This window comes from Culex pipiens, chromosome 2 (assembly GCF_016801865.2).
Source record: "Culex pipiens pallens isolate TS chromosome 2, TS_CPP_V2, whole genome shotgun sequence".
In the NCBI taxonomy this organism is placed as follows: domain Eukaryota; kingdom Metazoa; phylum Arthropoda; class Insecta; order Diptera; family Culicidae; genus Culex; species Culex pipiens.
Genome location: NC_068938.1, coordinates 199,927,044 through 199,952,749, shown reverse-complemented (window position 1 = coordinate 199,952,749; position 25,706 = coordinate 199,927,044). Strand labels below are relative to the sequence as shown.

General features: G+C 39.2%; 5 protein-coding genes across 7 annotated transcripts; 3 read left to right on the top strand and 2 right to left on the bottom strand.

Moving 5' to 3' along the window:
- Positions 1-2,273, top strand: LOC120425536 (uncharacterized). The gene is made up of 4 exons (XM_039590096.2): positions 1-252; positions 482-554; positions 649-1,361; positions 1,426-2,273. Exons 1-4 carry the CDS (start codon positions 211-213, stop codon positions 1,930-1,932), a joined length of 1,335 nt encoding a protein of 444 aa, XP_039446030.1. The 5' UTR covers positions 1-210; the 3' UTR covers positions 1,933-2,273.
- Positions 2,274-6,798: 4,525 nt separating this feature from the next.
- LOC120425538 (mitochondrial import inner membrane translocase subunit Tim10) lies at positions 6,799-7,389 on the bottom strand. The gene is made up of 2 exons (XM_039590099.2): positions 7,239-7,389; positions 6,799-7,170 (listed from the first exon to the last, which is right to left on the bottom strand). The coding sequence occupies exons 1-2, from the start codon at positions 7,387-7,389 to the stop codon at positions 7,043-7,045; spliced, it is 279 nt and encodes a 92-aa protein (XP_039446033.1). The 3' UTR covers positions 6,799-7,042.
- Positions 7,390-7,483: 94 nt separating this feature from the next.
- LOC120425539 (uncharacterized) lies at positions 7,484-7,926 on the bottom strand. The gene is made up of 2 exons (XM_039590100.2): positions 7,739-7,926; positions 7,484-7,637 (listed from the first exon to the last, which is right to left on the bottom strand). Exons 1-2 carry the CDS (start codon positions 7,774-7,776, stop codon positions 7,484-7,486), a joined length of 192 nt encoding a protein of 63 aa, XP_039446034.1. The 5' UTR covers positions 7,777-7,926.
- Positions 7,927-8,088: 162 nt separating this feature from the next.
- On the top strand, positions 8,089-13,899 carry LOC120425537 (uncharacterized). Of its 3 annotated transcripts, none has more exons than XM_039590097.2 (3): positions 8,089-8,434; positions 8,514-8,687; positions 11,346-12,954. In XM_039590097.2, exons 1-3 carry the CDS (start codon positions 8,407-8,409, stop codon positions 11,462-11,464), a joined length of 321 nt encoding a protein of 106 aa, XP_039446031.1. In that variant the 5' UTR covers positions 8,089-8,406; the 3' UTR covers positions 11,465-12,954. The 3 variants fall into 3 exon arrangements, 2 of the variants coding, with proteins under 2 accessions (XP_039446031.1, XP_052564370.1); XM_052708410.1 differs by lacking the exon at positions 11,346-12,954 and adding an exon at positions 9,542-9,778; XR_008212181.1 differs by having other exon boundaries at positions 8,089-8,687; positions 11,410-13,899.
- Positions 13,900-18,153: 4,254 nt separating this feature from the next.
- Positions 18,154-25,613, top strand: LOC120425508 (uncharacterized). The gene is made up of 2 exons (XM_039590055.2): positions 18,154-18,310; positions 18,365-25,613. The coding sequence occupies exon 2, from the start codon at positions 18,403-18,405 to the stop codon at positions 24,856-24,858; it is 6,456 nt and encodes a 2,151-aa protein (XP_039445989.1). The 5' UTR covers positions 18,154-18,310; positions 18,365-18,402; the 3' UTR covers positions 24,859-25,613.
- Positions 25,614-25,706: the final 93 nt, after the last annotated feature.

Sequence of the window (25,706 nt, the reverse complement as noted above, 5' to 3'; positions counted from 1 at the left end):
CGTCAAACTGATCGGAAAAGAAAAAGAAGCACGCAGAGACTTCAACTCGGTTCGGTCCGCGGTCCGACGAAGATTGTGACTCCGGATTTTTTTTTTTTTCGTGGGAGTTGAAAATTTCCGATCCTTCCCCGCGTTCCGCGCCTGCCAGGATCCCCCGACGGAACGGTTCTACGAGCGAGGTTTGCAGGAGTTACGTTGTGAGCTTGGGCGATGCCTTCGAAGAAGAAAAAGTACAACGCACGGTTCCCGGCGGTAAGTGTGTTTGCTGGCCGCGGCCAATCCCGGTCCGGGATTGGTGGTGCTCGACGGAGCGTGTGTATCGTGGATTTGGTTGGGATCTGTGATTTGGGGATCGTTCGGGGGTTGCCCGCCGATCGCGGAAAAGTGTTTGTTTATGTGCGCAAAAGAGGAGGGCTTTCTTTTCTGTGTTTTGCTTTGCGTTTCGTTCCAAAACTTAATATTCTGTTAATCCACTTTGCAGGGCAGAATCAAGAAGATCATGCAGACCGATGAGGAGGTCGGCAAGGTGGCCCAGGCCGTGCCCGTTATAATCTATATCCTTTGCAAAAGCTTTATATTTGTTGTTTTTTGTGTATTTGGGTATTGGTTTAGAATGCATTGTTTCCTTAACTAAAATTTCGCCAACACCTCGAACCCTGGAGCTGTTTGTGGAATCGCTGCTGACGAAGACCCTGCGGATCACGAACGCGCGCAACGCCAAAACCCTGTCGCCGTCCCACATGAAGCAGTGCATCATCTCGGAGAGTCGGTTCGACTTTCTGCGTGACCTCGTTAAGAACATCCCCGACATTGGCGTCAACGAGGAGCAGCTGTCCGGCTCGGAGGGTGGGTACGATCCGGCGGCCACGCCCTCCTCATCGTCGACGACCTCCTCGAACGGTGGAGGAGGAGGAGACGTGACGGTGCCGGCCGCAACACCCGGAACCAGCAGCAGTGGACTGAGCTTGCAACGGTCCGAGTCGTACACACCAGTCACGATCAACTACGCCGGAACGCTCCCCGTCAAAGCCCAGATTCAACCCCCAACGCAGCAGCAGCCGCAGGGCAACAGTTTGAAACGAACGCTGAATCACGTGGGATTCTACAAGGAAATTTCCCTCGAAGAAACGGGCTCCGGGAGTAGCACCAGCAGCAGCAGCACCGGAAGCAGCCGAGAACCGCCACCGAAGCTGACCAGACTGCATTCGGCACCGGCGGCCACCATCACCACAGCAACGAAAGCGACGTCGTCGATTCCGTTCAAGATCGACATTCTGCCAACCTTGCCGGCGGCGTTGGCGTCCAGTTCCCAACCACGAGCAGTTCCGGCCACGGCTCCGGCTAGCAGTAGTAACTTCAAGGTTCGTTTATACAGCTAAAAGGTATAAATTACCTCAACTCAATCGTCGGTTATTCCCCACACAGATTACCTACAAATTCGAGCCGCTGAAGGACGCCCCTGCCCCGAAAGCGACCGCCGCCGCGCAGCAACCGGTCTTCAAGCTGGACTATTCCAACGTGAAGCTCCCGATGACGACCCCGGCCAACCCATCGCCGAAGCCGGTCGCCGCCCCACGCCATCACCCGCTGCAGCACCAACCCACGATCAAGATCGACCTGAGCAGCATCACCAACTACACCACCAGCAACCCATCCCCGCTGGGCTCCAGCTCCTCCTCCTCCTCCTCCTCCGCGTCCAGCCCGAGCGTCGTCGTCAAGCAGCAAGTGCCTTCAGCGACACCCCCGACGACACCCCTCTCGGCCGCGTCCACGTCCTCGTCGTCCAGCAACAGTGGCGGCAGCCGGAATCCGTACATCTTCGCCACCGGAGCAGCGTCGAGTTCCGCCCCTCCAGCAGCCGCGCTCGCGCCCTCCTATTCCAGTGTGTCCTCGTCGATTCCCGGCATGGACGAAGACTACGACGATATCTAGAGCGACACCTGCATTTAACCAACCTTCTTCTTCTTTCTTTCTTTCTATTTTCTCTACACAATTTCCCTCAGAATTGTACAGAAGCGTGTGAATTGAACCATTTTCGTTTTAATCCTTTTAAAATAAGTCCGATTGAACCAGAGACCATTTCATTACCGTTTTAGAGAAGAAAAAAAACAAGCAGATTAATTAGCGTTTAGTTTGTATGGATTAGTGCCCGGAACGCCCGGACTTCCTTCTCACCGCAGGAAGGAAGGAAACGCGGACCCCGGGGGTTTTCCTGTTTTGAATTGTACAACCAAGCGAACGATGCGAGAAATAAATTTATTTGTAGAATCATACCCAAGGTGTGTCACAATCTGAACGAGAAAGAACCCACCTTTCACAGAAGCAACAGGGGAGAGAAAGAATGCGTGGACTTACCGTTGAGTAGGGTGGGGCAAAGGTACGCACCAGCCATTTTGATACTTAATTTTTACCCAAAAAATGTCATTTTCGGGATTTTGACTTGATTTAGGGTTCATTTTATGTGTTTACAAAAATTAAGTGAAAAAATTGAAGCTTCTGTAAGTTACGGACAAAAGTTACTTGTCGGCCATTTTGATCTACAGTTCAGACTCGATTATCCGAAGGCCTCTGAAAAATTTCACTTCGGATAATCGAATCACGAAAAACGTTTTTTTTTTTTGCGTTGTCTAGTTTTTGATTGTCGAGCTTAAGTAAGTTTAATAGGCAATCAACTATTCAAATTTAACTACAGTAGTTGTTCGGTAACTGGGCCGTAGCCCAGTTAAAAAGCAGATAAACGTCAAAAAACCAAAACAAACCAAAATGACCGAGGGGTTAATGGATGCATAAATCATATTCTATAAATTAAAAAACTTTTTCAAACTTTTGTTTGATTTCATGTTACAATTAAAGAAAAATAAAAAGTAAGCATTGTAAATAAATTTGAGTAACTTTTATTTTTATATTTGATCTGGAAAATATTATGCATCGGTGGTCCCCTCGTTATTTTTTGTTCAGCCCAGTTAACGAGCAACATTCGATGACTGGGCTACGTTCTCAGCCCAGTTACCGAACAACTACTGTACCTCATTTTAGAACCCCCCCACGCAGAACTAGAATTTGATGTTTAAAACAAGAAAAAAAAAATTCGTGGTTCGATTATTCGAAGTCCTATAGAAACCTTCGGATAATCGTGGTTGGACTGTATTTGAAGTTTCCAAAATAAGGTCATCAACATCAGATTAGCGCGATCTTTAAACCTGTTATGTTAATAAACAAACATTGAAAGAAATCTAAAAAACTTTAAATGAAAAAACAAATAAAAAACTGTTAAGATTATTTGATTTTTTTAATGTTTAAAATAATACTTTAATAAAATTATTTTTTTTTGCAATCCACTTTGACAACCCCCGGGTCTTTTGTGGTCTCTGTTGCAAGTTTCTGCTCATTAATAGGCGTCCGAAGGTTATGTGTGCTGAGCCACTCAGAACCTCTTTTACGCTAATGGACCGACGTTTTACTTCCCCATCCGATAGTAGGTGTGGTCAGGCAAATCTCGTCTCGAAAAATGCCACCGGGTCCGTCTGGGATTAAACCCAGGCCATACTGGGGTGAGAGGCTACCACGCTAACCACTGCGCCACCGAACCCGGATTTTTTTTTTAATTTTCTTATTTTTTTGAATTTTTAAAATCTCTGAATTTTATAATTTGTTTTTTTACTTTAAAAATCAAGCTTATTTTTTTCCATTCATTGAAATCTAGGAAATTAAAAACAAAAAATTTGGAACGTATTGTATTTTTTTTCTAAATTTTTGTCATTTTTTGGTTTAATATCATTTCAAAAACTATTAACACTTGTTAAATTTCTAATTGTTTTAAGTTCTTTAATTTTGAAATTTCTATAAAAATAATTTTGAAATTTCTTTTAAAAATTAATTTTGAAATATACATTTTTTATTTTTGAATTTCTTGTGTTTTTGTTAGCTTTAAATTTAAATGAAATCCTTTTTCTTTGATGTCCAGTCCCGTATTTTTATCGTTTCAATAAAATAAAATCAAAAAATGTACAACATTGCTTGTCTCACGAATCACAACTTGACGATTTTTTTTAGTGTATGCCGTTGTAAATATTTTTTAAAAGTTTATGTCTCTCGACAATTACCAAAACCGAGGGGGGATGGGGGAAGGTGTCAAAAAAATTGAAATTATATGCCATGGTTTTAACACATGAATTCAAAAAAAATTAAATGCAAAATACATCATTACAGTTGTTGTTATTTTTTTCAACTCTTTAATTTTTTTCCAAATTTATTTTTGCAATTCCGTCGTGAATCTACATGCTTTTCCTGTCATTCTTGAACGACGAAATAGCCTACTTTTCTGTACCAAAAATAACAGAATCGAATAGCAACACTTTTCAAAATAAATGCTGAAAAGTTCTACTTTTCAGCACTGAAATGGGTGCTGAAAAGTTGAACTTTTTAGCACTTGTTTCGAAAAGTAACACTTTTCAACATTTTTTTTTATTTAAACGATGTATTGACAAAATACATGAAAATTTTACTTAAAATTTCACTCAATGGGTGTTTTTCGGAATTGCAAAAAATGTTGTATGGAACTCGTTGCAAAACTTGATTTTTTCAGCACTCTTCGTATTTATCCAACTCGGTGAACCTCGTTGGATAAATGTACGACTCGTGCTGAAAAAATCCTCTTTTTGCAACTTGTTGCATAAACTACTATTTCCCCTCTAATTATTTATACCGATTTTGTACGGGGGCGACATAAACTTTGAAAAATATTTGCAACGACCTTAAAGATATTTTTTCAAATATAACAACATTTTTAGGATTACAAAAAAAATCTATCAATTTGAAATAAATAAAAAAATTGGAAGAATACAAAAAATCAAAACCTGCTCAAGAAAAAAAATGTTTTTCTAAGGATTAAAAAACCAAAAAAACAATGAATTCAAAAAACTCATAGACACTAAAACAATTAGAAAAAAAAATAAAAAAAAATCAAAAATTTTGGGAATTGGAAAGATTTTTTTTTAAATTTCAAAACTTTACAAGAATGCAAACATTAGAAAATATCTCAAAACTTGAACTAATCCTCTAAAGTTTTTTTTTTTGTCAAGAAAAAAAAGATTTAGATTGGGGACCATCCATAAACCACGTGGACACTTTAGGGGGGGGGGGGGTATGGCGGTTGTCCACGATCCACACAAAAAAGTTTTTTTTTGTATGGACAATTGTCCACGAGGGGGGGGGGCGGGGTTCGAGATTCCCAAAAAAGTGTCCACGTGGTTTATGGATGGTCCCTTGTCTGATTGTTTGAATCTCAGGATAATTATATTTTAATGTAGAACAATTCAAATATTTTCTAAGGATCTAAAAAAATCAATGAAAACATTCATAGAAATTCAAAATTGATTCGAAAAATAAGGGGGCAGAAAAAAATATTTTCATAAAACTGGAAAATTTCAATGGAAATAGAAGTCAAATCAAATCAAAGCAATCTGAAATGCCTTTTTCTGCATTGATAATTATATTTTGCTTGTTTGGGCTCGTTTTAAAATCTTTTGAACTTTAAAGAAATTACAATGTTCAGCACCGCAAAAAAAAATATTGAAAAATCACAAAACAATAAATTTTTAAAAATTTAAAAGGTTCAGAATTTCAAAATTAAGAAAATATTCCAAAAACATGAATTATTTTTTTTCAAAATCTTTTTATGTTCTTTTTTTTGTTTTAGGGAATTAAGAATTTAAATTTAAGATTTTCTGAATTTTGGATTTTTTTTTAATGTAGAACTTTAAAAGGGAGCATCCATAAACCACGTGAACAATTTCCATACAAATCAAATCTTTTTTTTTTTTTTTTGGCGTGGACCATCGCTGAATTTTTTTAATTCAACTTTTTTTTTAAATAAACAAGATGTTAAGAATTAAATTGGAGATATTTTTATCAGTTTTAAAACAAAATAAATAATAAATAAAAATAAACAAAGGTGCATTTCAATGTTTTTTTAAAAGCGGTCTAGCTGAAATTTACAAGTCAGAGTTTCTACATTTCAATGAAACAAAAAAAAATTAAACATTCATTTTATTATCTATTTAAATTTAAAAAAAATCATAAAATTAAAAAAGAATTGGAAGAATCTTAAAAAAATTCAGAACCTACCTTACAAAAAAAATATTTCTGATTTCTTTATCTTAAAATTTATTTTCTTAGGATTTAAAAAAAAATCAAAGCACTCATAGAAATTTAAAAAAATAAAAAAAAATCGGAAATTTTAGAATGAATCTTCTAAGATTTTTTTTTTATGGAATAAAAGATTTAGATTTTCTGATTTTGTGAATTTCAGGATAATTGTATTTTAATGCAAAACAATTCAAATTTTTGTTAAAGATTAAAAAAAATCAATAACATTCATAGAAATTCAAACAACTTGAAGAAATTTAATAAATTGCAAAAAAAGAAAGAATTAATAAATCACAAAATTATTTAGGAATTTAAAAATTTCAGAATTTCAAAAAAAGCTGAAATTAAGTAAATATTTAAAAAACTTGAATTATTTCTTTCAAAATCTGCTAATGTTTTTTTTTTTTGTTTAGGAAAAAAGAATTTAAATTTCAGATTTTTTTAATCTTAGTTTTTTTTATGAAGAACTTTAAACCACGTGGACACTTTTCTGAAATCTTAGAGAACGATACAATCTTGGGAGAACGATACACGCATGTGAACGCTTTGACGAAACCGCAGTGTTTAAGGGCCACATTGTAAGGTGTTTAGGCATTAATTTTCTCCTACACTGTATTGCTCTTATTTCATTTCACAAAAGAAGAAAAACTGTTTTGTTTTCATAGCTTTAATTATATTTCCTCACTTGGCAAAACTCACTCAGTGTCACTTGTCACGGTGCATACATAATAAAACTTATGCCACGCTTAGCTCAAGTTACACCATTTTTTTAGGGTTTCGCTTACAACATTCCAACTGTTCCGACCAACAACATCCGCAAGGATAGAACAAGAAAAAAAATCTAATTCAAACCAAACTATCTGCACTAGTTGCAGTTCCTTCCTCCGTGCCTCCCTTAGGCGCCCATCTTCTTCTTGAGGTCATCATCCTGGGCGGACATGGCCGTCAGCTTCTTGCCTATCCGCTCGTGAATCTCCAGATACTTGGCCACGCACCGGTCCAGGCAGACGGATTCGCCCTTGCCTGCAAATATATTGCGAAACAAATTAGTTGGCTCGATTTGGGAGTCGGATGGCCCCAAAGTGACTTACCCAGCTCCGCGTCCGAGTACTTTGGCGGGATGCACTTCTTGTGGCAGGCCGTGGTCATCCGGCTGTACAGATCCGACATCATCTCCACTTCCATCTCCTGCATGAGTTGTAGTTTGGCCTGGGTGGCCGCGTCCAGCTGTTGGGCACTCATTTTACTGATTTGTTGTTTTTTGGTTTAAATTGAAAAGGTTATCCTCTCCGAGGTAGTAGGTTCCACTGATGATTCCGGGGTGGTTCGAACGCTTCTAGGCTTCGTATCTGCGGGGCGATTCGACGGTGTACTCTCCTTCGTTTGATTTTCGCATGCGTTCGCGAATTTTCATGTTCTCATAGCGATTCTTGTCGACGTAACGCTTCGAGTAGACAAACCCACCGATGCCAGCTACCGTGATGATGCCCCTGTGAAAGACCGGAACAATCCGTGATTAGTTTAAAGGCGAACCTCGTGTGTTTACACGGTCAAGTTTTGCCAACTTGCAGTCGTGAAATAACTAACTCACCAGCCGATTCCGATTTTAGCGAGATGTCCTATTGGCATAATCGATGTCCAGACGGCAAGAGAAACAAAATTGAGGATAAAAGCTGGCTTTCTTTTAAGAAATTGTAAAATTCAACTTTCGAGCTAGCCTGGAAACAAGAACAATCTCTTACGAAACAGCACCTCCTCCTGCTCACAGAAACTTGCAATCTGATCCTGACCTGACGGTTCTTCTTGGAGTTGTTACGCCGCGCCCGTAAGGAGATCTGACAGCCAAATCGTAACGCCTCAGATGGCATGAACGTGCAAATTAGCAAGGTGGGTTCAAAGAATTTACCGAACCCGTAAAAATCATGTAATTCTCAAACTCGGCCAGGCTCGTCAGGCTTGAATATTTCGCGAGTTTTTACTCCGAATGACATTGTTATAAGGTGTGAGTGGGATATCCCTGTTTGAAAAATGTCGCACGTCGTACAAGCTGTCGCGCGGTTTTGGTTTTACCGTTTCGATATCGATTGGTCGAAAGGACGACAAACGTACGACAAACACTCGACATGCCCGACATTGTTTTTTCCATCGATTTCCCTTCAATTCGACGTCCCGATTTTCGTCGACGCAAACAGTTTGACAGTTCTCTTCAGTTGGTCTTGTTTGGACTTGAATGCAACCGAATCGAACTAGTTATTGTTGATGTTGGGCTTCGGAAGGATTTTGACCGGTAAGTTGTGCTTCTTTTTCTGTCGGAAAGTTCCGGCCGGAGTGGGCAAGTGGCCAAATTATAGTTTCTTATGTTCCAGATATTCAGAATTCTGTCTTCGTGGCGGTGGAGGAGGAGGACGAGACGCATGAATCCGGCGGGCCAGGTCTTCGTGGCGGAAGACAGGACCGGAAGGAACCGAGCTTATGGAGGATATGGTTCATTCCAAAGGAGGAGGAGGATGAATCACCGAATGTCAAAAGTTCTACCCAAGGTAAGAGAAAAAGGGGTACAGAATAATCATCTCGTGGCGGCGTTTCTGATCCACCGGATGTTTTAATCAATAGAACTGTTGCTTCAAGTCATTGAAATGATGGAAGAGGCGCATTTCAAAGTATCGGGAGTGAGCTTGGAAGACCGGAAGTATGAGGGCTAATATTGGGTGTTATGATTATTGGACTTCAGAATTGTATAATAAAAAACTCTAACATTTGACAAATCAAAAATTAACTCCTTAAAGAAATTTTTAGTATCTCTGATTTAACCCTTTAAGGCCCAGAACTTTTTATACAGGTTTTATTACCTAAAAAGTAGTTAACATTGAAAAAACGGATTTTTAGAATGGTGTAAGTGCTCCGCCAGGAACATCTTGATGATGAGTTTCAATATTTAAAAACTACCAACATCCTGAATTCTCTAATATTTTACAGTTTTTTTATATTTTATTTTTTTACCGAAAAAATAAAATTAATTCAAATAAAAAAGGTTGAAAACAAAGCAGATTACAAAAAAAAATAATTATTTTTAAAAGGTTTACAAAAATATTTTTTTAAATGAAAAAAATATTTATAATAAAACAAGCCTTACCCGACATACTTCGTTCTGCCTTTTCGTTTGTTGACGTTTTAGTCTTTTTTTCTAATTCAGCCTCCTGTGATCAAAATTTGATTTTACGTAACTTCAAGCAAAACATTGTAATAGGGCCGAAGCCAAAGTGTAAACAAAGAGTCTATCCTGCTCGATCCTAATGTAAACATCAGCTGACGTGAGCAGGATAGACTCTTTGTTTACACTTTGGCTTCGGCCCTATTACAATGTTTTGCTTGACTTTTCCCATAAAATCTGCAGATATTCCGGAATCGGTTCCAGAGTGGCCAAAGTTGTAACTTTTTGGCGTAAGAACCTTCCTTGGGCTTACACGAACCTACTGCAACAAAAAGCGCCTCGATTCGACGTTCCGTGTTCAACTGATTCGCGTTCGAACAAAACCATCGAAATTTTATATATATATAGATTATAACAAATTGAAAAAATGCAGATTACAAAAAGGTAAAAGCAATATCTTTTTTTATTTCAAACACTTAGAATAAAATTCTAAAATAATTCTAAAATTCTAAAATTCTAAAATTCTAAAATTCTAAAATTCTAAAATTCTAAAATTCTAAAATTCTAAAATTCTAAAATTCTAAAATTCTAAAATTCTAAAATTCTAAAATTCTAAAATTCTAAAATTCTAAAATTCTAAAATTCTAAAATTCTAAAATTCTAAAATTCTAAAATTCTAAAATTCTAAAATTCTAAAATTCTAAAATTCTTAAATTCTAAAATTCTAAAATTCTAAAATTCTAAAATTCTAAAATTCTAAAATTCTAAAATTCTAAAATTCTAAAATTCTAAAATTCTAAAATTCTAAAATTCTAAAATTCTAAAATTCTAAAATTCTAAAATTCTAAAATTCTAAAATTCTAAAATTCTAAAATTCTAAAATTCTAAAATTCTAAAATTCTAAAATTCTAAAATTCTAAAATTCTAAAATTCTAAAATTCTAAAATTCTAAAATTCTAAAATTCTAAAATTCTAAAATTCTAAAATTCTAAAATTCTAAAATTCTAAAATTCTAAAATTCTAAAATTCTAAAATTCTAAAATTCTAAAATTCTAAAATTCTAAAATTCTAAAATTCTAAAATTCTAAAATTCTAAAATTCTAAAATGCTAAAATTCTAAAATTCTAAAATGCTAAAATTCTAAAATTCTAAAATTCTTAAATTCTAAAATTTTTTAGAATTTTCAGATTTTTTTAGAATTTTAGGATTAATTTTTTTTTAATTTTAGAATTTTGTGATCTTAAAATTTTAGAATTAAAGATTTATAGAAATTAAGAATTTTAGTATTTCAGAAGTTCTTAAACTCTAAATTCTCAAAAAAAAAATAATAATTTTGAATTCTTAGGTTCTACAATTTTTAATCTCTTAAATTTTTATGTTGTATTACACTCAGCCCCCGGTGGTTGGTCACTTTTTCGTTTGTAAAATGGGTGTCAAACTAAAAAGTGACCCCTTTCGTTTGACAACAGTTTGTGTCAAACCATTGGGTTTTGAGTGTATTCTTTTAATTCTTGATATTTGTTAATTTCAAAAATATCAAACATTAAATTTCATTTTAAAATTATTCAGATATTTTGAATTTTTACGATTAATTTAAACATTCGAACATTTTAAAATTAAATTAAGTCTTTTAAGTTCTTAGCTTCTTCAAAGCATGGACTTTGGGGTCTTCAGAAACACATGCATTTTAATTTAAAAAAATCAAAAATATTTAAACAGGTCCAGATGGGGTTTCTCCATAAAACTTGCGTTAATGTTGATTTTTAATTTGAAATTTAAAATGTTAGAATGTTTTGTTGTCTTAAATTTGCTTTAATCTTTATTTTCTGAAAAAATAAGGTTTAATTAACTACTTTTTTAAATAATTTGTTTTCAAAATTTTACATTGAAAGTTAAACTTTTGAATATTCCACAATTAATTATTTTATGAATTTTCACACATTTTTTGAGTATGATATCTGTCATGAGATTCCCTTTGTTTGAACAACAAAACTCTAGATATGATTTGGATATGATTATTCAGCCGAATGACGTTATCTTTTTTCAGGTAACCAAAAATATTCCAATCTGATCCTGCTAACAACTCAGCGTCTCCGTGTTGTCCCACACAGCTTGTTGAACGGAAGCTGTAACGACCGCAAAAACACCTGCTCCAGAAGTGCGTAAACCGACGTTGTCCCATACTCCGGTGGCCATCAATCCATGGGACATAAACGGTGGCGCCGCACCCCGCCGTATCTGCGGCTAGTCGAGGAGCAATAGTCCTTCTTGATCAAGATGCTGCCCCGCACGCTGGCGTCGGCTCGAAAAGATGGCTGACAAAATCCGGACCCGGAAGACAACGCCAAAAAATTCCGGCCAAGATGCCGAGCGACGAGGAGAACTGGAAGACCAACCGGAAGACGACACCAAGATGTACGTGAAGATCCGCGACACAACAAGTATAATGAAATAATTGATTTTTTACTGTGGGGAAATGTGCAAATTACATAAAAAAATAAAATAAATTAAAAATAAACAATCATCCATTTTTTAACTGCAACATAACCTAAAAACCTGAAAAAACAGCACACGACAAAGGCACGACAACCTAAATAACAAAACCGTGCGACGTCGGTCGAATGTCGTACGACAATGTCGAACAATTTCGATGATCGATCGCACGACAAATACGACATTTTGGTGCAAAACCGTATGACATTCGTGCGAATGTCGCACGACATTGTCGTGCGACGTCGTACGATTGCACGGACGACAAACGACGGACGTCCGACGGACTTTTCAGTCAGGGATACGCCAACATTTCAAAAGGCATGTACATTTGGACACTTTCAGGATTATTCCATATTCTGAAAGTGCTCATAATAAGCTACCTCTTCACCAAAAATGAGCAAAAGTTACTTCAGTAAAGTCTGTTTAATAATGATTTGAAATAAGGTAACATAAGCAAACTCCCTGGCATCAGCAGTGCCTGTTTATAAAGCCCTGTCAAATAAAAGACTACATGAGCCGAAAAAACGAAAAAAAAACATCATGAAAAAGACGCCACTTCTCCTTCACTTGCAAAAGGCGCCATGTACATTCGGCGAAGAGAAACGAATCATAACAAAGCTTCCCCTCTAATGACAGCAGGGTGATTTCAAAAGAAGTTATGTTTGTTTTTCTTAAATATAATGGCGGAAATAATGTTTTATTGAATATGAATGATCAAGTATCAATGAAAGCAACGTTTTTCATCGTTTGTTATCATTAGAACATCTTATTTTGATTTTATATTAAAGTGGGAATTGAAAAATGATGCTCAACATTCAAATGCGTTTTTCTCAAAAATGCTTTTTAAAATGTTGGCGTACGTAATAGTGCATCACATCCTTGCTCAGCCTTAACCTTCGGTTCACCAGCGACTTGACCTCGTCCGACAAGGGGACATCTTGACCCAGTGCCAGCCAGCAAACGATCTTTCTTATTTCTGGATTGTGCTGTGCACCACCCTACCAATTGGGTACTAAAGCCCTATGTCAATTTTTGTGTACAACGGTAAAAAACAACGACAAGACAACACTTTTTCGATGGATCAACTATGGTTCCCTTGGAACGAGCTGTCAAGTAGGAGCTTTTCTGTCAAGAAGGACCGCGAGGTAAATTTTTCAAAATTGATTTAAAATTCCATTTTAAACTCCTTGTGGTCGTACAAAAGGTCATTGTACTTAGAAAAATAAGCTTTATCGCTGTAAACAATAAAAACAGCAATAAGCTTCATTTTAGGACCACCAGTGGGTTTTTTTTAATTGGGTACTGAAGCTATATGTAAATTTTTATGTACACCGGTAAAAAATACGATCAAAAACCATTTCTGATCACTTTTTTTTTCATTTTAAAGCAAAAAAAGGTGCAGGTGGTTATGTTACACATGACCAGTATGACAAAGAACTTTGCTAGATGATTGTTGAAATTTTCGATTAGAATGTCCGGTTCAAATTTCCCCATGATTCCCTTATAATTACACAAGACAACTCTTTAGTGGTCAATTTCGTGGCCCTGAAACAGGCTGTTTGATTTGAAAAGTTTAAAGACATAATATTAACGTCTTATCGAACTAAGGGGACGGAAATTGCAAGTGGAGCTGAACTGCCAGGGCTTTAATTGGTTAAGAAATGGTTATTCTAAATTTCCAGAAACAGATTCCTGAAGTTTGATACCCATCTTGCCCCAACTCTTATGGTTCGGCAAATGCACCCCCATCGGAACATCCGCGGGGCCTCCGGCCACTCCGGATTGTGGCCACTACTGCCGAAATGTCAAATTTCATGTCCAGTATCAAAATCCATAAAGTTTGATACCCATATTGCCCCAACTCTTATGGTTCGGCAAATGTCCCCCCATCGGAACATCCGCGGGGCCTCCGGCCACTCCGGATTGTGGCCACTACTGCCGAAATGTCAAATTTCATGTGCAGTATCAAAAACCCTACAGTTTGATACCCATATTGCCCCAACTCTTATGGTTCGGCAAATGTCCCCCCATCGGAACATCCGCGGGGCCCTCCGGATTGTGGCCACTACTGCTGAAATGTCAAATTTCATGTTCAGTATCAAAAACCTTAAAGTTTGATACCCATATTGCCCCAACTCTTATGGTTCGGCAAATGTCCCCCCATCGGAACATCCGCGGGGCCTTCGGCCACTCCGTATTGTGGCAACTACTGCCGAAATGTCAAATTTCATATCCAGTATCAAAATCCCTAAAGTTTGATACCCATATTGCCCCAACTCTTATGGTTCCGCAAATGTCCCCTTATCGGAACATCTCCGGGGCCTCCGGCCACTCCAGGTGGTGGCCACTACTGCCAAAATGTCAAATTTCATATCCAGTATCAAAAACCCTACAGTTTGATACCCATATTGCCCCAACTCTTATGGTTCGGCAAATGTCCCCCTATCGGAACATCCCCGGGGCCTCCGGCCACTCCAGGTGGTGGCCACTACTGCCAAAATGTCAAATTTCATATCCAGTATCAAAAACCCTAAAGTTTGATACCCATATTGCCCCAACTCTTATGGTTCCGCAAATGTCCCCCCATCGGAACATCCGCGGGGCCTCCGGCCACTCCAGGTGGTGGCCACTACTGCCAAAATGTCAAATTTCATGTGCAGTATCAAAAACCCTACAGTTTGATACCCATATTGCCCCAACTCTTATGGTTCGGCAAATGTCCCCCCATCGGAACATCCGCGGGGCCTCCGGCCACTCCGGATTATGGCCAATACTGCTGAAATGTCAAATTTCAGTATCAAAAACCTTAAAGTTTGATACCCATATTGCCCCAACTCTTATGGTTCCGCAAATGTCCCCCCATCGGAACATCCCCGGGGCCTCCGGCCACTCCAGGTGGTGGCCACTACTGCCAAAATGTCAAATTTCATGTGCAGTATCAAAAACCCTACAGTTTGATACCCATATTGCCCCAACTCTTATGGTTCGGCAAATGTCCCCCCATCGGAACATCCGCGGGGCCTCCGGCCACTCCAGGTGGTGGCCACTACTGCCAAAATGTCAAATTTCATGTGCAGTATCAAAAACCCTACAGTTTGATACCCATATTGCCCCAACTCTTATGGTTCCGCAAATGTCCCCCCATCGGAACATCCGCGGGGCCCTCCGGATTGTGGCCACTACTGCTGAAATGTCAAATTTCATGTTCAGTATCAAAAACCTTAAAGTTTGATACCCATATTGCCCCAACTCTTATGGTTCGGCAAATGTCCCCCCATCGGAACATCCGCGGGGCCTCCGGCCACTCCAGGTGGTGGCCACTACTGCCAAAATGTCAAATTTCATGTGCAGTATCAAAAACCCTACAGTTTGATACCCATATTGCCCCAACTCTTATGGTTCCGCAAATGTCCCCCCATCGGAACATCCCCGGGGCCTCCGGCCACTCCAGGTGGTGGCCACTACTGCCAAAATGTCAAATTTCATGTGCAGTATCAAAAACCCTACAGTTTGATACCCATATTGCCCCAACTCTTATGGTTCGGCAAATGTCCCCCTATCGGAACATCCCCGGGGCCTCCGGCCACTCCAGGTGGTGGCCACTACTGCCAAAATGTCAAATTTCATATCCAGTATCAAAAACCCTAAAGTTTGATACCCATATTGCCCCAACTCTTATGGTTCCGCAAATGTCCCCCCATCGGAACATCCGCGGGGCCCTCCGGATTGTGGCCACTACTGCTGAAATGTCAAATTTCATGTTCAGTATCAAAAACCTTAAAGTTTGATACCCATATTGCCCCAACTCTTATGGTTCGGCAAATGTCCCCCCATCGGAACATCCGCGGGGCCTCCGGCCACTCCAGGTGGTGGCCACTACTGCCGAAATGTCAAATTTCATGTGCAGTATCAAAAACCCTAAAGTTTGATACCCATATTGCCCCAACTCTTATGGTTCGGCAAATGTCCCCCCATCGGAACATCCGCGGGGCCTCCGGCCACTCCGGATTGTGGCCACTACTGCCGAAATGTCAAATTTCATGTGCAGTATCAAAAACCCTAAAGTTTGATACCCATATTGCCCCAACTCTTATGGTTCCGCAAATGTCCCCCCATCGGAACATCCGCGGGGCCTCCGGCCACTCCAGGTGGTGGCCACTACTGCCGAAATGTCAAATTTCATATCCAGTATCAAAAACCCTAAAGTTTGATACCCATATTGCCCCAACTCTTATGGTTCCGCAAATGTCCCCCCATCGGAACATCCGCGGGGCCCTCCGGATTGTGGCCACTACTGCTGAAATGTCAAATTTCATGTTCAGTATCAAAAACCTTAAAGTTTGATACCCATATTGCCCCAACTCTTATGGTTCCGCAAATGTCCCCCCATCGGAACATCCCCGGGGCCTCCGGCCACTCCAGGTGGTGGCCACTACTGCCGAAATGTCAAATTTCATGTGCAGTATCAAAAACCCTAAAGTTTGATACCCATATTGCCCCAACTCTTATGGTTTGGCAAATGTCCCCCCATCGGAACATCCGCGGGGCCTCCGGCCACTCCGGATTGTGGCCACTACTGCCAAAATGTCAAATTTCATATCCAGTATCAAAAACCCTAAAGTTTGATACCCATATTGCCCCAACTCTTATGGTTCCGCAAATGTCCCCCCATCGGAACATCCCCGGGGCCTCCGGCCACTCCAGGTGGTGGCCACTACTGCCGAAATGTCAAATTTCATGTGCAGTATCAAAAACCCTAAAGTTTGATACCCATATTGCCCCAACTCTTATGGTTCGGCAAATGTCCCCCCATCGGAACATCCGCGGGGCCTCCGGCCACTCCGGATTGTGGCCACTACTGCCAAAATGTCAAATTTCATATCCAGTATCAAAAACCCTAAAGTTTGATACCCATATTGCCCCAACTCTTATGGTTCCGCAAATGTCCCCCCATCGGAACATCCCCGGGGCCTCCGGCCACTCCAGGTGGTGGCCACTACTGCCGAAATGTCAAATTTCATGTGCAGTATCAAAAACCCTAAAGTTTGATACCCATATTGCCCCAACTCTTATGGTTCGGCAAATGTCCCCCCATCGGAACATCCGCGGGGCCTCCGGCCACTCCGGATTGTGGCCACTACTGCCAAAATGTCAAATTTCATGTCCAGTATCAAAAACCCTAAAGTTTGATACCCATATTGCCCCAACTCTTATGGTTCGGGAAAAGTCCCCCTATCGGAACACCCGCCGGGGACTCCGGCCACTCCAAGTGGTGGCCAATTCCAATTCCCGCTCATGCCGGCTGGCATGTCTTGGCGTGTCCATGCCTCCAGGCTATCTGCTCCCGGGCCTCCAAGCCGTCAGCAAACGGGCCACCAGGCCATCTGCTCCTGATGTGTTCTCGTCGACGGCCAGCAATAGACTGAATTTTCGGGACCGACCGAGTCGAGTTTTGTTAATTTAGATCGGGGACGTATGCCCCGCCTTTTTGCACCCATTCTCCTACATCTCCTTATTCGCTTTTTGCCGCGTCGACGATCCGAAAATTATGAGGTAGAGTGGGGGTGATTTTAGATACATCAATCTCACGTCTCTATATTGACTGATTGGGAAACGTTTGTTCAACCAACCAGCGTGCACCAAAAAGAGGGGAAATTTGCCGAGAGGGGAATTCGTCACGTAACGTTTTCGCTTCGCGAAAATTTTGGATTGACACCCCGTATAGAAACCTTAGGACAAAGTTCTTTGTCAAAAAAAATGACAAGACATCATTTTTTCGATGGATCAACTATGGTCCCCTTGGAACGAGCTGTCAAGTAGGAGCTTTTCTGTCAAGAAATTTGGCGTCAATCTCCCGGTCACGACATTCTAGCAGGATTCTAACAGAGTTCTTACAGAGCTGGATATTCTTACAGATTTCTAGCAGAATGGTTCTACCGTTCTAGTAGGATTAGAGCAGAACCAGCTCAGCTAGAATATTTCGTGACTGGGCTGGCTCAGACTCGAACCAAAATTCTCAATGGGATGTATTTTATTTCATGAAATAAAATAATACATGCACCCTCACAAAAAAAAAAATAATCCCAGTCACGACGTTCTAGCAGGATTCTAGCAGAGTTCTCACAGAGTTGGATATTCTTACAGCATTCTATCAGAAATGTTCCACCGTTCTAGCAGGATTCTGGCAGAACCAGCTCTGCTAGAATATTTCGTGACTGGGATTGAGCTTAGTTCGTTTTGCCACTTTTTCTTACAATTTTTTATGTGCGAGTACTAAACCAAAAAAAGGGTTATATGGGTTGAACTGAAGGATTCGTATGAAAAAGTGGGAAAACGAACACAGCAAATCATGATTTCTGGTAAGTGTGTTCCAGATGGCAAAGTACATTGCGCAGAAAGACTCAAAAAAAGCAAAAAAACAAAACAAAGACAGTTCAACCAAAAGAACCATTCTGAGTCACCGGCATTTCATTGAGGAGTGTGATAGAATTTTACGACTGAATGAAGAGCATACACCAGGTATGTAGGCAAATTAGTACGGTCGAAAGGTATAAAAAATAAGGACTATTGCAGAAACGGAACTTACTGCAGAATAGGGTGATACCAACACAATGGAAGCAAACACGGAATTTTGCTTCTCACTATCAAACTGTCACGATGAGCTGAATTTAAACGCATTGCTATTCCTTGCAATTCGAACAACAAATGTAACCCCACCCCAACTGGACAGCATCATCGCACACGGCGGGAACATCAACACCAAGGATGCCAACGATAGAAACAACACCCCACTGCACGTAGCTGCCTGCAAAGGAGTTCCGGATATTGTCCAACTTCTGCTGGATAGAGGAGCAAAGGTTTCGGAAAAGAATTCGGATGAGCAAACCCCGCTGGATGTTGCCCAAGGTTCTGAGGTCGTCGAAATACTCAAGAAACACATTCAAAATGTGCCCAAACAGGAATTACGACCAGCAAGCGATCATTCAGTTGCTGAGCAATCAACCGCTGAAAATAGAACCATCTTCTATCCAAAACGATCCGGTACATCCGGCCTCGGTGGACAGCTGTATGAAACTAAACTGCTAACGTTGATTTTGTTTCGGGCCCTGAATCGCAAAGACATCGCCGAGTTTTATCTGGGATCCAACGTGGATGGCCTGGGGGCACTGGACGATGTAGTTTTTTGGTTCCGGAATATTTACGGGAAAACATGGATGCAGTTTATTCAAGCAAAGCATCGCGATGACCCCGATAAGGACGGAAAGTTGACCTTGGGAGAGATCCTCAAGGAGAAAGGTGACTATAGCATACACAAGTACTTCGATAGCTTCCTGGCAATAAGGCGAAAGTTTGGCTCAAAGAGCAAGGATGACCAGATCTTCAAAGAAGAGTTTCAAAAAGTAGACTGTGATTTTGTGATTTATACCTCAGCGAAAGAGAACTTTGATTGTAAAAAAGGGATAGATACTGAGACAACTGAGTTCAATACAAAAACGGATGATATATTATACTCAACTCATCGCGGTAAAACATTCAAGTTTGAATACAGTCCTCAAAATGTTAAAACATTGGCAACAGTTGCAACTAAGTTACGTATTCAAACATTAGGAAATATTTTGGCTGATTTTGTACTATCTGGCAGAACAGACAATGTTATGTCCGATGATCTGATGAGAACGTATCACGTAGTTTTGGCACAAAAACTATTCAAAATCAGTGAAACAGGACAAATGACATTCAAGACAGATTTCTTTGCATCTAAAGAAAAGTTAGTTGTTATTTTAAGGGAAATAATGTACGATAAAATTTTAGAATATAGAAAGCAAAAATTTGAAGATTCAGATTTACAAAACTTTTTGAAAGTTCTATTAGAGAATCCTAGCGCGGAAAATATAAGCAAACTACTAGGCAATGTGCTCAGGTACGATAACTCGTTAAAAACGCTTACACCAATTAAAAATCGGGTGAAACTAGATGCGTTACAAGAAGCAGCCTTAAAAAATATAATAGTTACACAAGAAACTATACGAAATGCTACAGAAATCGTAGGAAGATCAACATTGGAATGTTTAAAAGTCAAATTTCCGCCTTCTTTTGGAAATCTCGATTTGCCAATAGGGAAAGGTAAACAAGAGCAAAGAATTAAGCATTTAGTACAACGATTCAAGGATTTGTTCCAATTGGCAGCGCAACATGATAACATTGTCAGAATCGATGAAAGTATGATTGGTCCAGGCAAAATATTAAAAAGTGGCGATGTTGGTCTTAATGGGGGTTTTGCCGGTATGGTGGGCAATATCTTGATTCCGGATCAAAACACAAACTTGTTGAAATTTAATGTTGATGGAAGTTCGTTGCAATCAAATGCAAACAGGTTGCTTGAGTTGTTAAAGAGTGAAATTGGGATTGCTTTAGAAAGTTATCGATTAGAAATCAAAATTGATTGTTTTCCACGATTGATGTTGGAAAACGAAGGAGAAGATGAGCAGTTCGTGAAATGCTTTCTAGATAATTTGATGTTTTACACAGATCAAGGAAAGGAAAATGATGTAGAAGCAATTTTGAAAAACGAAATCAAAACTAGGTATAAAATAAGTGACGATCTAGATTGTGAGGCAGTGTTTTTAAAGGTCCATGACAAGGTTCAACATTTGTGGAAACAGCAAAAGAAAGCTCCTTACTTGACCAGGGATTGTGACTATTTTGATGCCGCAGTTGTGCAAGTGCGTGACAATCCGCCTTTAACCAATTTAAGTGCAATTTGCATCAGCCAGATCAATAGATACCAAGTTGAGTTTAACTCAGAAGCAGTTCTATCACTTGTGTCTCATATTGGAGAGGGTGTGACAAATATCGTTTCGAATTTCGTTGAACAAACTTGTATCAAATTGCTTCAACATTTCAATTCAGATTCCCAGTTTTTAATAACTTCACAATATTTGGAACATGCTTTGCCTCATCTTAAAAAGGTTTTTCAGCTTAAAACTGACAGTAACATCTGCAAAACAATTATCCTTGTTGGAGATCAAGAAGCGGTCAATGATATTGAGAAAATGTTGAATGAATTTAAAAATTCAAAAAACAAATGGATCATTGTAACAAACAAAAAGTTATCGAATTGCGTCAACCATTTTAAGGACGAAGGAAGCATTTTTAGCGATCTTACTCCGGAGTCACAAACAAACCTGTTGGGCGAGCGTGAAATATATTTCCAGTGTGCTAAACATAAACTCGGACAATTAATGGAATGCGCTTCATTAGACATCATCGATGCTGAAATGCTTTCCCTACTGATCAGTAAATGCGATCTGATGATAACCGGAGGAGTGGATTTGACTCAATTCGAAAACGTTGCTGAATTTTTGATAGAAAGAAAATTATTGCGAAAAATTGTTAAGATTAGGAAAAATGTCAAAAACACAGGACAAGACGTATGGGTTAAGTCATGTGAAGATTTTGAAAGAAAATGCATTGATAATGAAACGATAAACGTTCATTTAGTAGATTCCAAAATGGGCTGGCAAAAATCACGTGGAAGTCTTAGCCAAGTGCGTGAAAATATTGAATCAACTCACGAGCAGATTGTAACGGATTCATTGGAGTTGTACAGCGAAAGGATTGTCATTGTAGCTGCCGAGCCTGGCATGGGAAAATCCACCTTGATAACAGACCTATCGAAAAGAATAACCCAGCACGATCCACTCTGCTGGGTTGTGCGAATAGATTTGTTTAACTATACAAAAGAGTTCAACAAATGGCTGAAATTGAAAACAATCGATCTACCACTTGCGATAAAGTTTATTTTGATTGTGCAACAAATTATATCGAGTGATGATAAAACTTCATTTACCTTATCGGCAGATGGTACGATTCACCTGAAGGACACTGCTCGAAATAAAATAAGTGGAAAAACATTGTTTGAAATTGAGTTGTTTCTAAGTTTTTACAACAAAGGAAACATTACGCTACTTTTTGATGGTTTTGACGAAATCAGCCCAAACTATAAGGAACCAGTTTTAAAGCTTTTGAAAATTCTTGAAAATAACAAACGTTGGATAACCACACGAAATGACAACAATCATCACGAACTGGAAGACAATTTGGGAACCTTTGCATACACCCTGAAACCATTCAGCAAGCAAGATCAAAAATACTTTTTGAAAAGAAATTGGAGAGACACCCTCAAAGTGAAAAACATAAAAAGACACTTGTTCAACACTTTTGTCGCAAAATTGTTCAAATTATTTTCAAACTCGATTAATAATATGGAAGTCTCTTTCATGGGAATTCCACTGCAGATGCGGATGATTGCGACGATTTTTCAAAGAGATTTCAAATTATTTCTCTTGAGAAAGCACTCAACAAGGAACAACATTGAACGGAAAATTAGCGCAAAATTAGAGTTGGTAGCGCTGTACGAGGAATTTTTCCGAATTAAATTTGAGGAGGTTCTTTTTGGTGACAAACGTCCACACGTGGAAAAAAGTGACCCAAAAATGCTTGACATTATGGAAGAGCAACGTCGATTGATCATCGAAAGACATGAAAAGCTAGCTTTATGTGCACTGTTGGATGATCAAGAGTTGAACGCCTTTTTGGCTGCAAATGAAACTTTTACGTTACTTAGCGATGTCAAATCGGGACGGGAAAAGATCGGTTTGGTTTGCCAGATTTTTAACGGTAAACCACGCTTTGTTCATCAAACATTTGCCGAATATTTCGCAGCTCGTTACCTTTGGAACTCATTCATATCATTGAAGATTGATTTCAAAACATTTATAAAAGAAACTTTTGTTCAAATTCTTACGAAAAGCAATCGACATCAGGTGTGTAGTTTTTTGCAGAAAATAGCACTCAAAGATATCAAACTGCATGAAAATGTGAAGCAGTTGGATAGGAAATTGGGTTGTTTATTGGAGTCGCTCGTGCCTTTCCTTAGCAACTATGCATACACTTACAGAAATGATCCTTTGAATGTTGTAAAAAAGAACCATTTTTATTCGAACATAGATGAGCCGGTATGGCATCAATATGTGGCCAATAGATGTGCTGGGCTTTTGCTAAAAATCGTCGACAAATACACCAAGAGTAATGCGGACTGTGCAGTTAAAGTAATTCGTAGTTTAAACCAAGAACAGCGACTATTGCTCTTTACAACGTCTTGTAGCGAAGGATATTGCTATTTGGTCCGCGCTTTCGTAGGATTACTTGATTCAGCGACGTTGAGAGCGAATCTTCTTAGTAACGGATGGTACTACGATTCATTGCTAACGGCCACTGTGAATGGCCACATGGAAGTAGTAGACATATTAAGAAGTGAGTTCCACTACGACGCAAACACATGGGAAGATCATTTTGGAAGGAGATTGATAAGTCACTTGGTTTCTTGTCATCCGAACATGCAATATTCTTGCATGAAGATTTTTCTTGAAAAAGGTATTATTGATGGAAGTCCTTTTGTTAATAACCAAAGCAAGATAGTAGTATTCCCAATAATAAAGTTACTCTTACAAAATGCACCATCGTATCTGATAAAGCTGTTAGCCCGTAAAACTGATTTTAAAATGTTGAACAACCAGGAATTTCCAGGGTTTTCGCAGGAAGTTATTCACTGCTTGACGCTTTGTTTACTGGCTTATGAAGTCCAACTAATTGACCAGTTTTATTTAAACGGAGCGGATTTTTCCCAATCAATCAATTCATTGATGTCACAATACTGCTATCGGGCAGTTTCAAGGGTCAAGTTGGATCCCGACAACCTACCAATCAGAAGCATATACATGGAGCGTAGAGTTTGGAAAACTTTGTTTCACAAAATTGAACAACTTTTAAAGTGTGGCATTGGATACAACCGAAAAGATTCCATGTATGACGCATCAACCAGGCAATTCGTGGAACAAGCCTATTATATTCACTTGATGCTTACAAAGTTGTGCGAAAGAAATACATTCCATGCCACATTCGACACAATTCTGAAGCTAATCATAATTTGTATGAAACAACACACTTTGACTGGACCAAGCACGCACATTGCAATTTTTAATAACTATATTACTTTAGTTTCATCGGAATTTGAGAGAAAATATCGAATGGTTTTTGGAACAATTCTTTTATTAGTCATATCACCTTACCAGCCTACAAAGAGGATGGTGACTAATGATAGCATAATCTTAAAGTTTCACAACACTATTGAAAAGTATAAGGAAACTTTGAAACAAAAAAACAGTAGCAGCTTTCTTTACATGGAATATGATGCTACTGATAATGAAAAATACGACGTAATAAATTGGATTCAAAAGATTGACGACTTGCGAGCTGAAATGAACTGCACTTTTGAAGAAGCATTATTAAAAGTATCGCAAGAAATGCAGCGTGCAAAAGAAAGACTTAGCACAATGTTGCAAATATCTGGCGCGGAGGAAGTCAAACAAATACAAGTTTACGATACCGAACAAATCGTAGACATTTTGGACTTACAAGAGGTCGAGACATCCGAAGAGATGGAACAACTAATGATGAAGATCGTCGACTGCAACGGAATGTCTCTGTTAACGTTACTGTTGCATATAAACTACAGCTGCAATGATTGCGAGATTTTCCCCAAACTACAAGAGGTCACGACTTTCACCAATAAAGCCCCGCAAATCTACAACTTATGGATGAGCTTAGACCGACGGTACCATCAACTGTTGCAAACCTTCGAAACCAACGACTGCCACGCCGCCGTACGCGAAGTCCTCATCCAGATAGATCCCGACTACCGTCAAGCGTTGATCAACGGCCAAGATCCCGACTACGGTTCTCCGCTGCACTATGCCACAGCCAGCGGAGACCTGGATTTGGTCCGGACACTGCTGGAATTCGGAGCGGATCCCAACTCTGTGCTCGATGAAACTGGACCACTTCCACGACTGAGAATCGAAAGTGATGAGTTGGAGCATTTTAAACATTTCAGACCGCTTCATTTTGCTGCAATGCGAGGTCATGGGGAAATTGGGAAGGTTTTGTTGGAAAACGGAGCCGAACTTGATATCGTAAGTGATTCTGGTATGACGCCAATGGATTAGGCTAGAATACATGGTCATGACGAGATATTAGTTTGACCAATATTTCAAAATAAAATGCCCAAATTGGTCTAGTCAAAGTTAGGTAAATACAGTCAAGACTTCGGATAATCGAATCACGAAAATATTTATTTTTTGTTGTTTTATTTTTGATTCTCGAGCTTACACGTAAAAAAGTCAATTCCCAAAATCGTGAATAATGTTCATGAATTTGAGAACCAGGAAGGAATATATTCACGTTTATAGTGCAAATGCACCATACTCATGAACGCGAATTCCTTCGTGGTTCTCACAACCATGAACATAATTCACGATTGCCGGATTTTTTTTTCTGTGTACCGTAATCTGGGGTGAAACGGGACTACAGTCTGAATAGGGATAGCAGTTTTTAGAGCACTTAGAGCTTTTAAATTTGAAAATGGATGTACACATTTTGCTGGCCTGAGTCTGTTCTAACCGAAACCAACATGAAAAATCAAAATATTGTGCTCCAACATGGTTGAAACTGCTGTCCCAATTCGCCCCACGTGTCCCGATTGCCTCAGTTTACGGTAAGTATAAACCCCTAAGAATTCAGTTTTAAAAAACGATAAAAAGAGTACATGAGCTAACATGAGTATCACATCAATATATGTGTCATTATTTCACCTCAATCGTTCACAAAAAAGTGCAAAGTTGAAATCAACATTTTCTTGTCAAGCTGAGCTGTTAATACCACCAAATCAAGCAAGAATCCTGATTCATCCAAATAAAACCACCCGAAAAAATTGGCCTTTTCCAAGAAAATTGGGAACATGACAATTTTTTGTTGCATGCGAAAGAAATATCCATTCATCTGATCAATTTGAAGT

Coding starts and splice junctions, on each gene's coding strand:
- LOC120425537 (XM_039590097.2), top strand. CDS start 8,407: ATGTTGGGCTTCGGAAGGATTTTGACCG. Junction 8,435..8,513: donor CTTCGGAAGGATTTTGACCG/GTAAGTTGTGCT, acceptor CTTATGTTCCAG/ATATTCAGAATTCTGTCTTC. Junction 8,688..11,345: donor TGTCAAAAGTTCTACCCAAG/GTAAGAGAAAAA, acceptor ATCTTTTTTCAG/GTAACCAAAAATATTCCAAT.
- LOC120425536 (XM_039590096.2), top strand. CDS start 211: ATGCCTTCGAAGAAGAAAAAGTACAACGCACGGTTCCCGGCG. Junction 555..648: donor GGCCGTGCCCGTTATAATCT/ATATCCTTTGCA, acceptor TTTCGCCAACAC/CTCGAACCCTGGAGCTGTTT. Junction 1,362..1,425: donor CTAGCAGTAGTAACTTCAAG/GTTCGTTTATAC, acceptor TTCCCCACACAG/ATTACCTACAAATTCGAGCC.
- LOC120425508 (XM_039590055.2), top strand. CDS start 18,403: ATGGAAGCAAACACGGAATTTTGCTTCTCACTATCAAACTGTCACGAT.
- LOC120425539 (XM_039590100.2), bottom strand. CDS start 7,776: ATGCCAATAGGACATCTCGCTAAAATCGGAATCGGCTG. Junction 7,638..7,738: donor GCTAAAATCGGAATCGGCTG/GTGAGTTAGTTA, acceptor GGTCTTTCACAG/GGGCATCATCACGGTAGCTG.
- LOC120425538 (XM_039590099.2), bottom strand. CDS start 7,389: ATGAGTGCCCAACAGCTGGACGCGGCCACCCAGGCCAAACTACAACTC. Junction 7,171..7,238: donor GTACTCGGACGCGGAGCTGG/GTAAGTCACTTT, acceptor ATATATTTGCAG/GCAAGGGCGAATCCGTCTGC.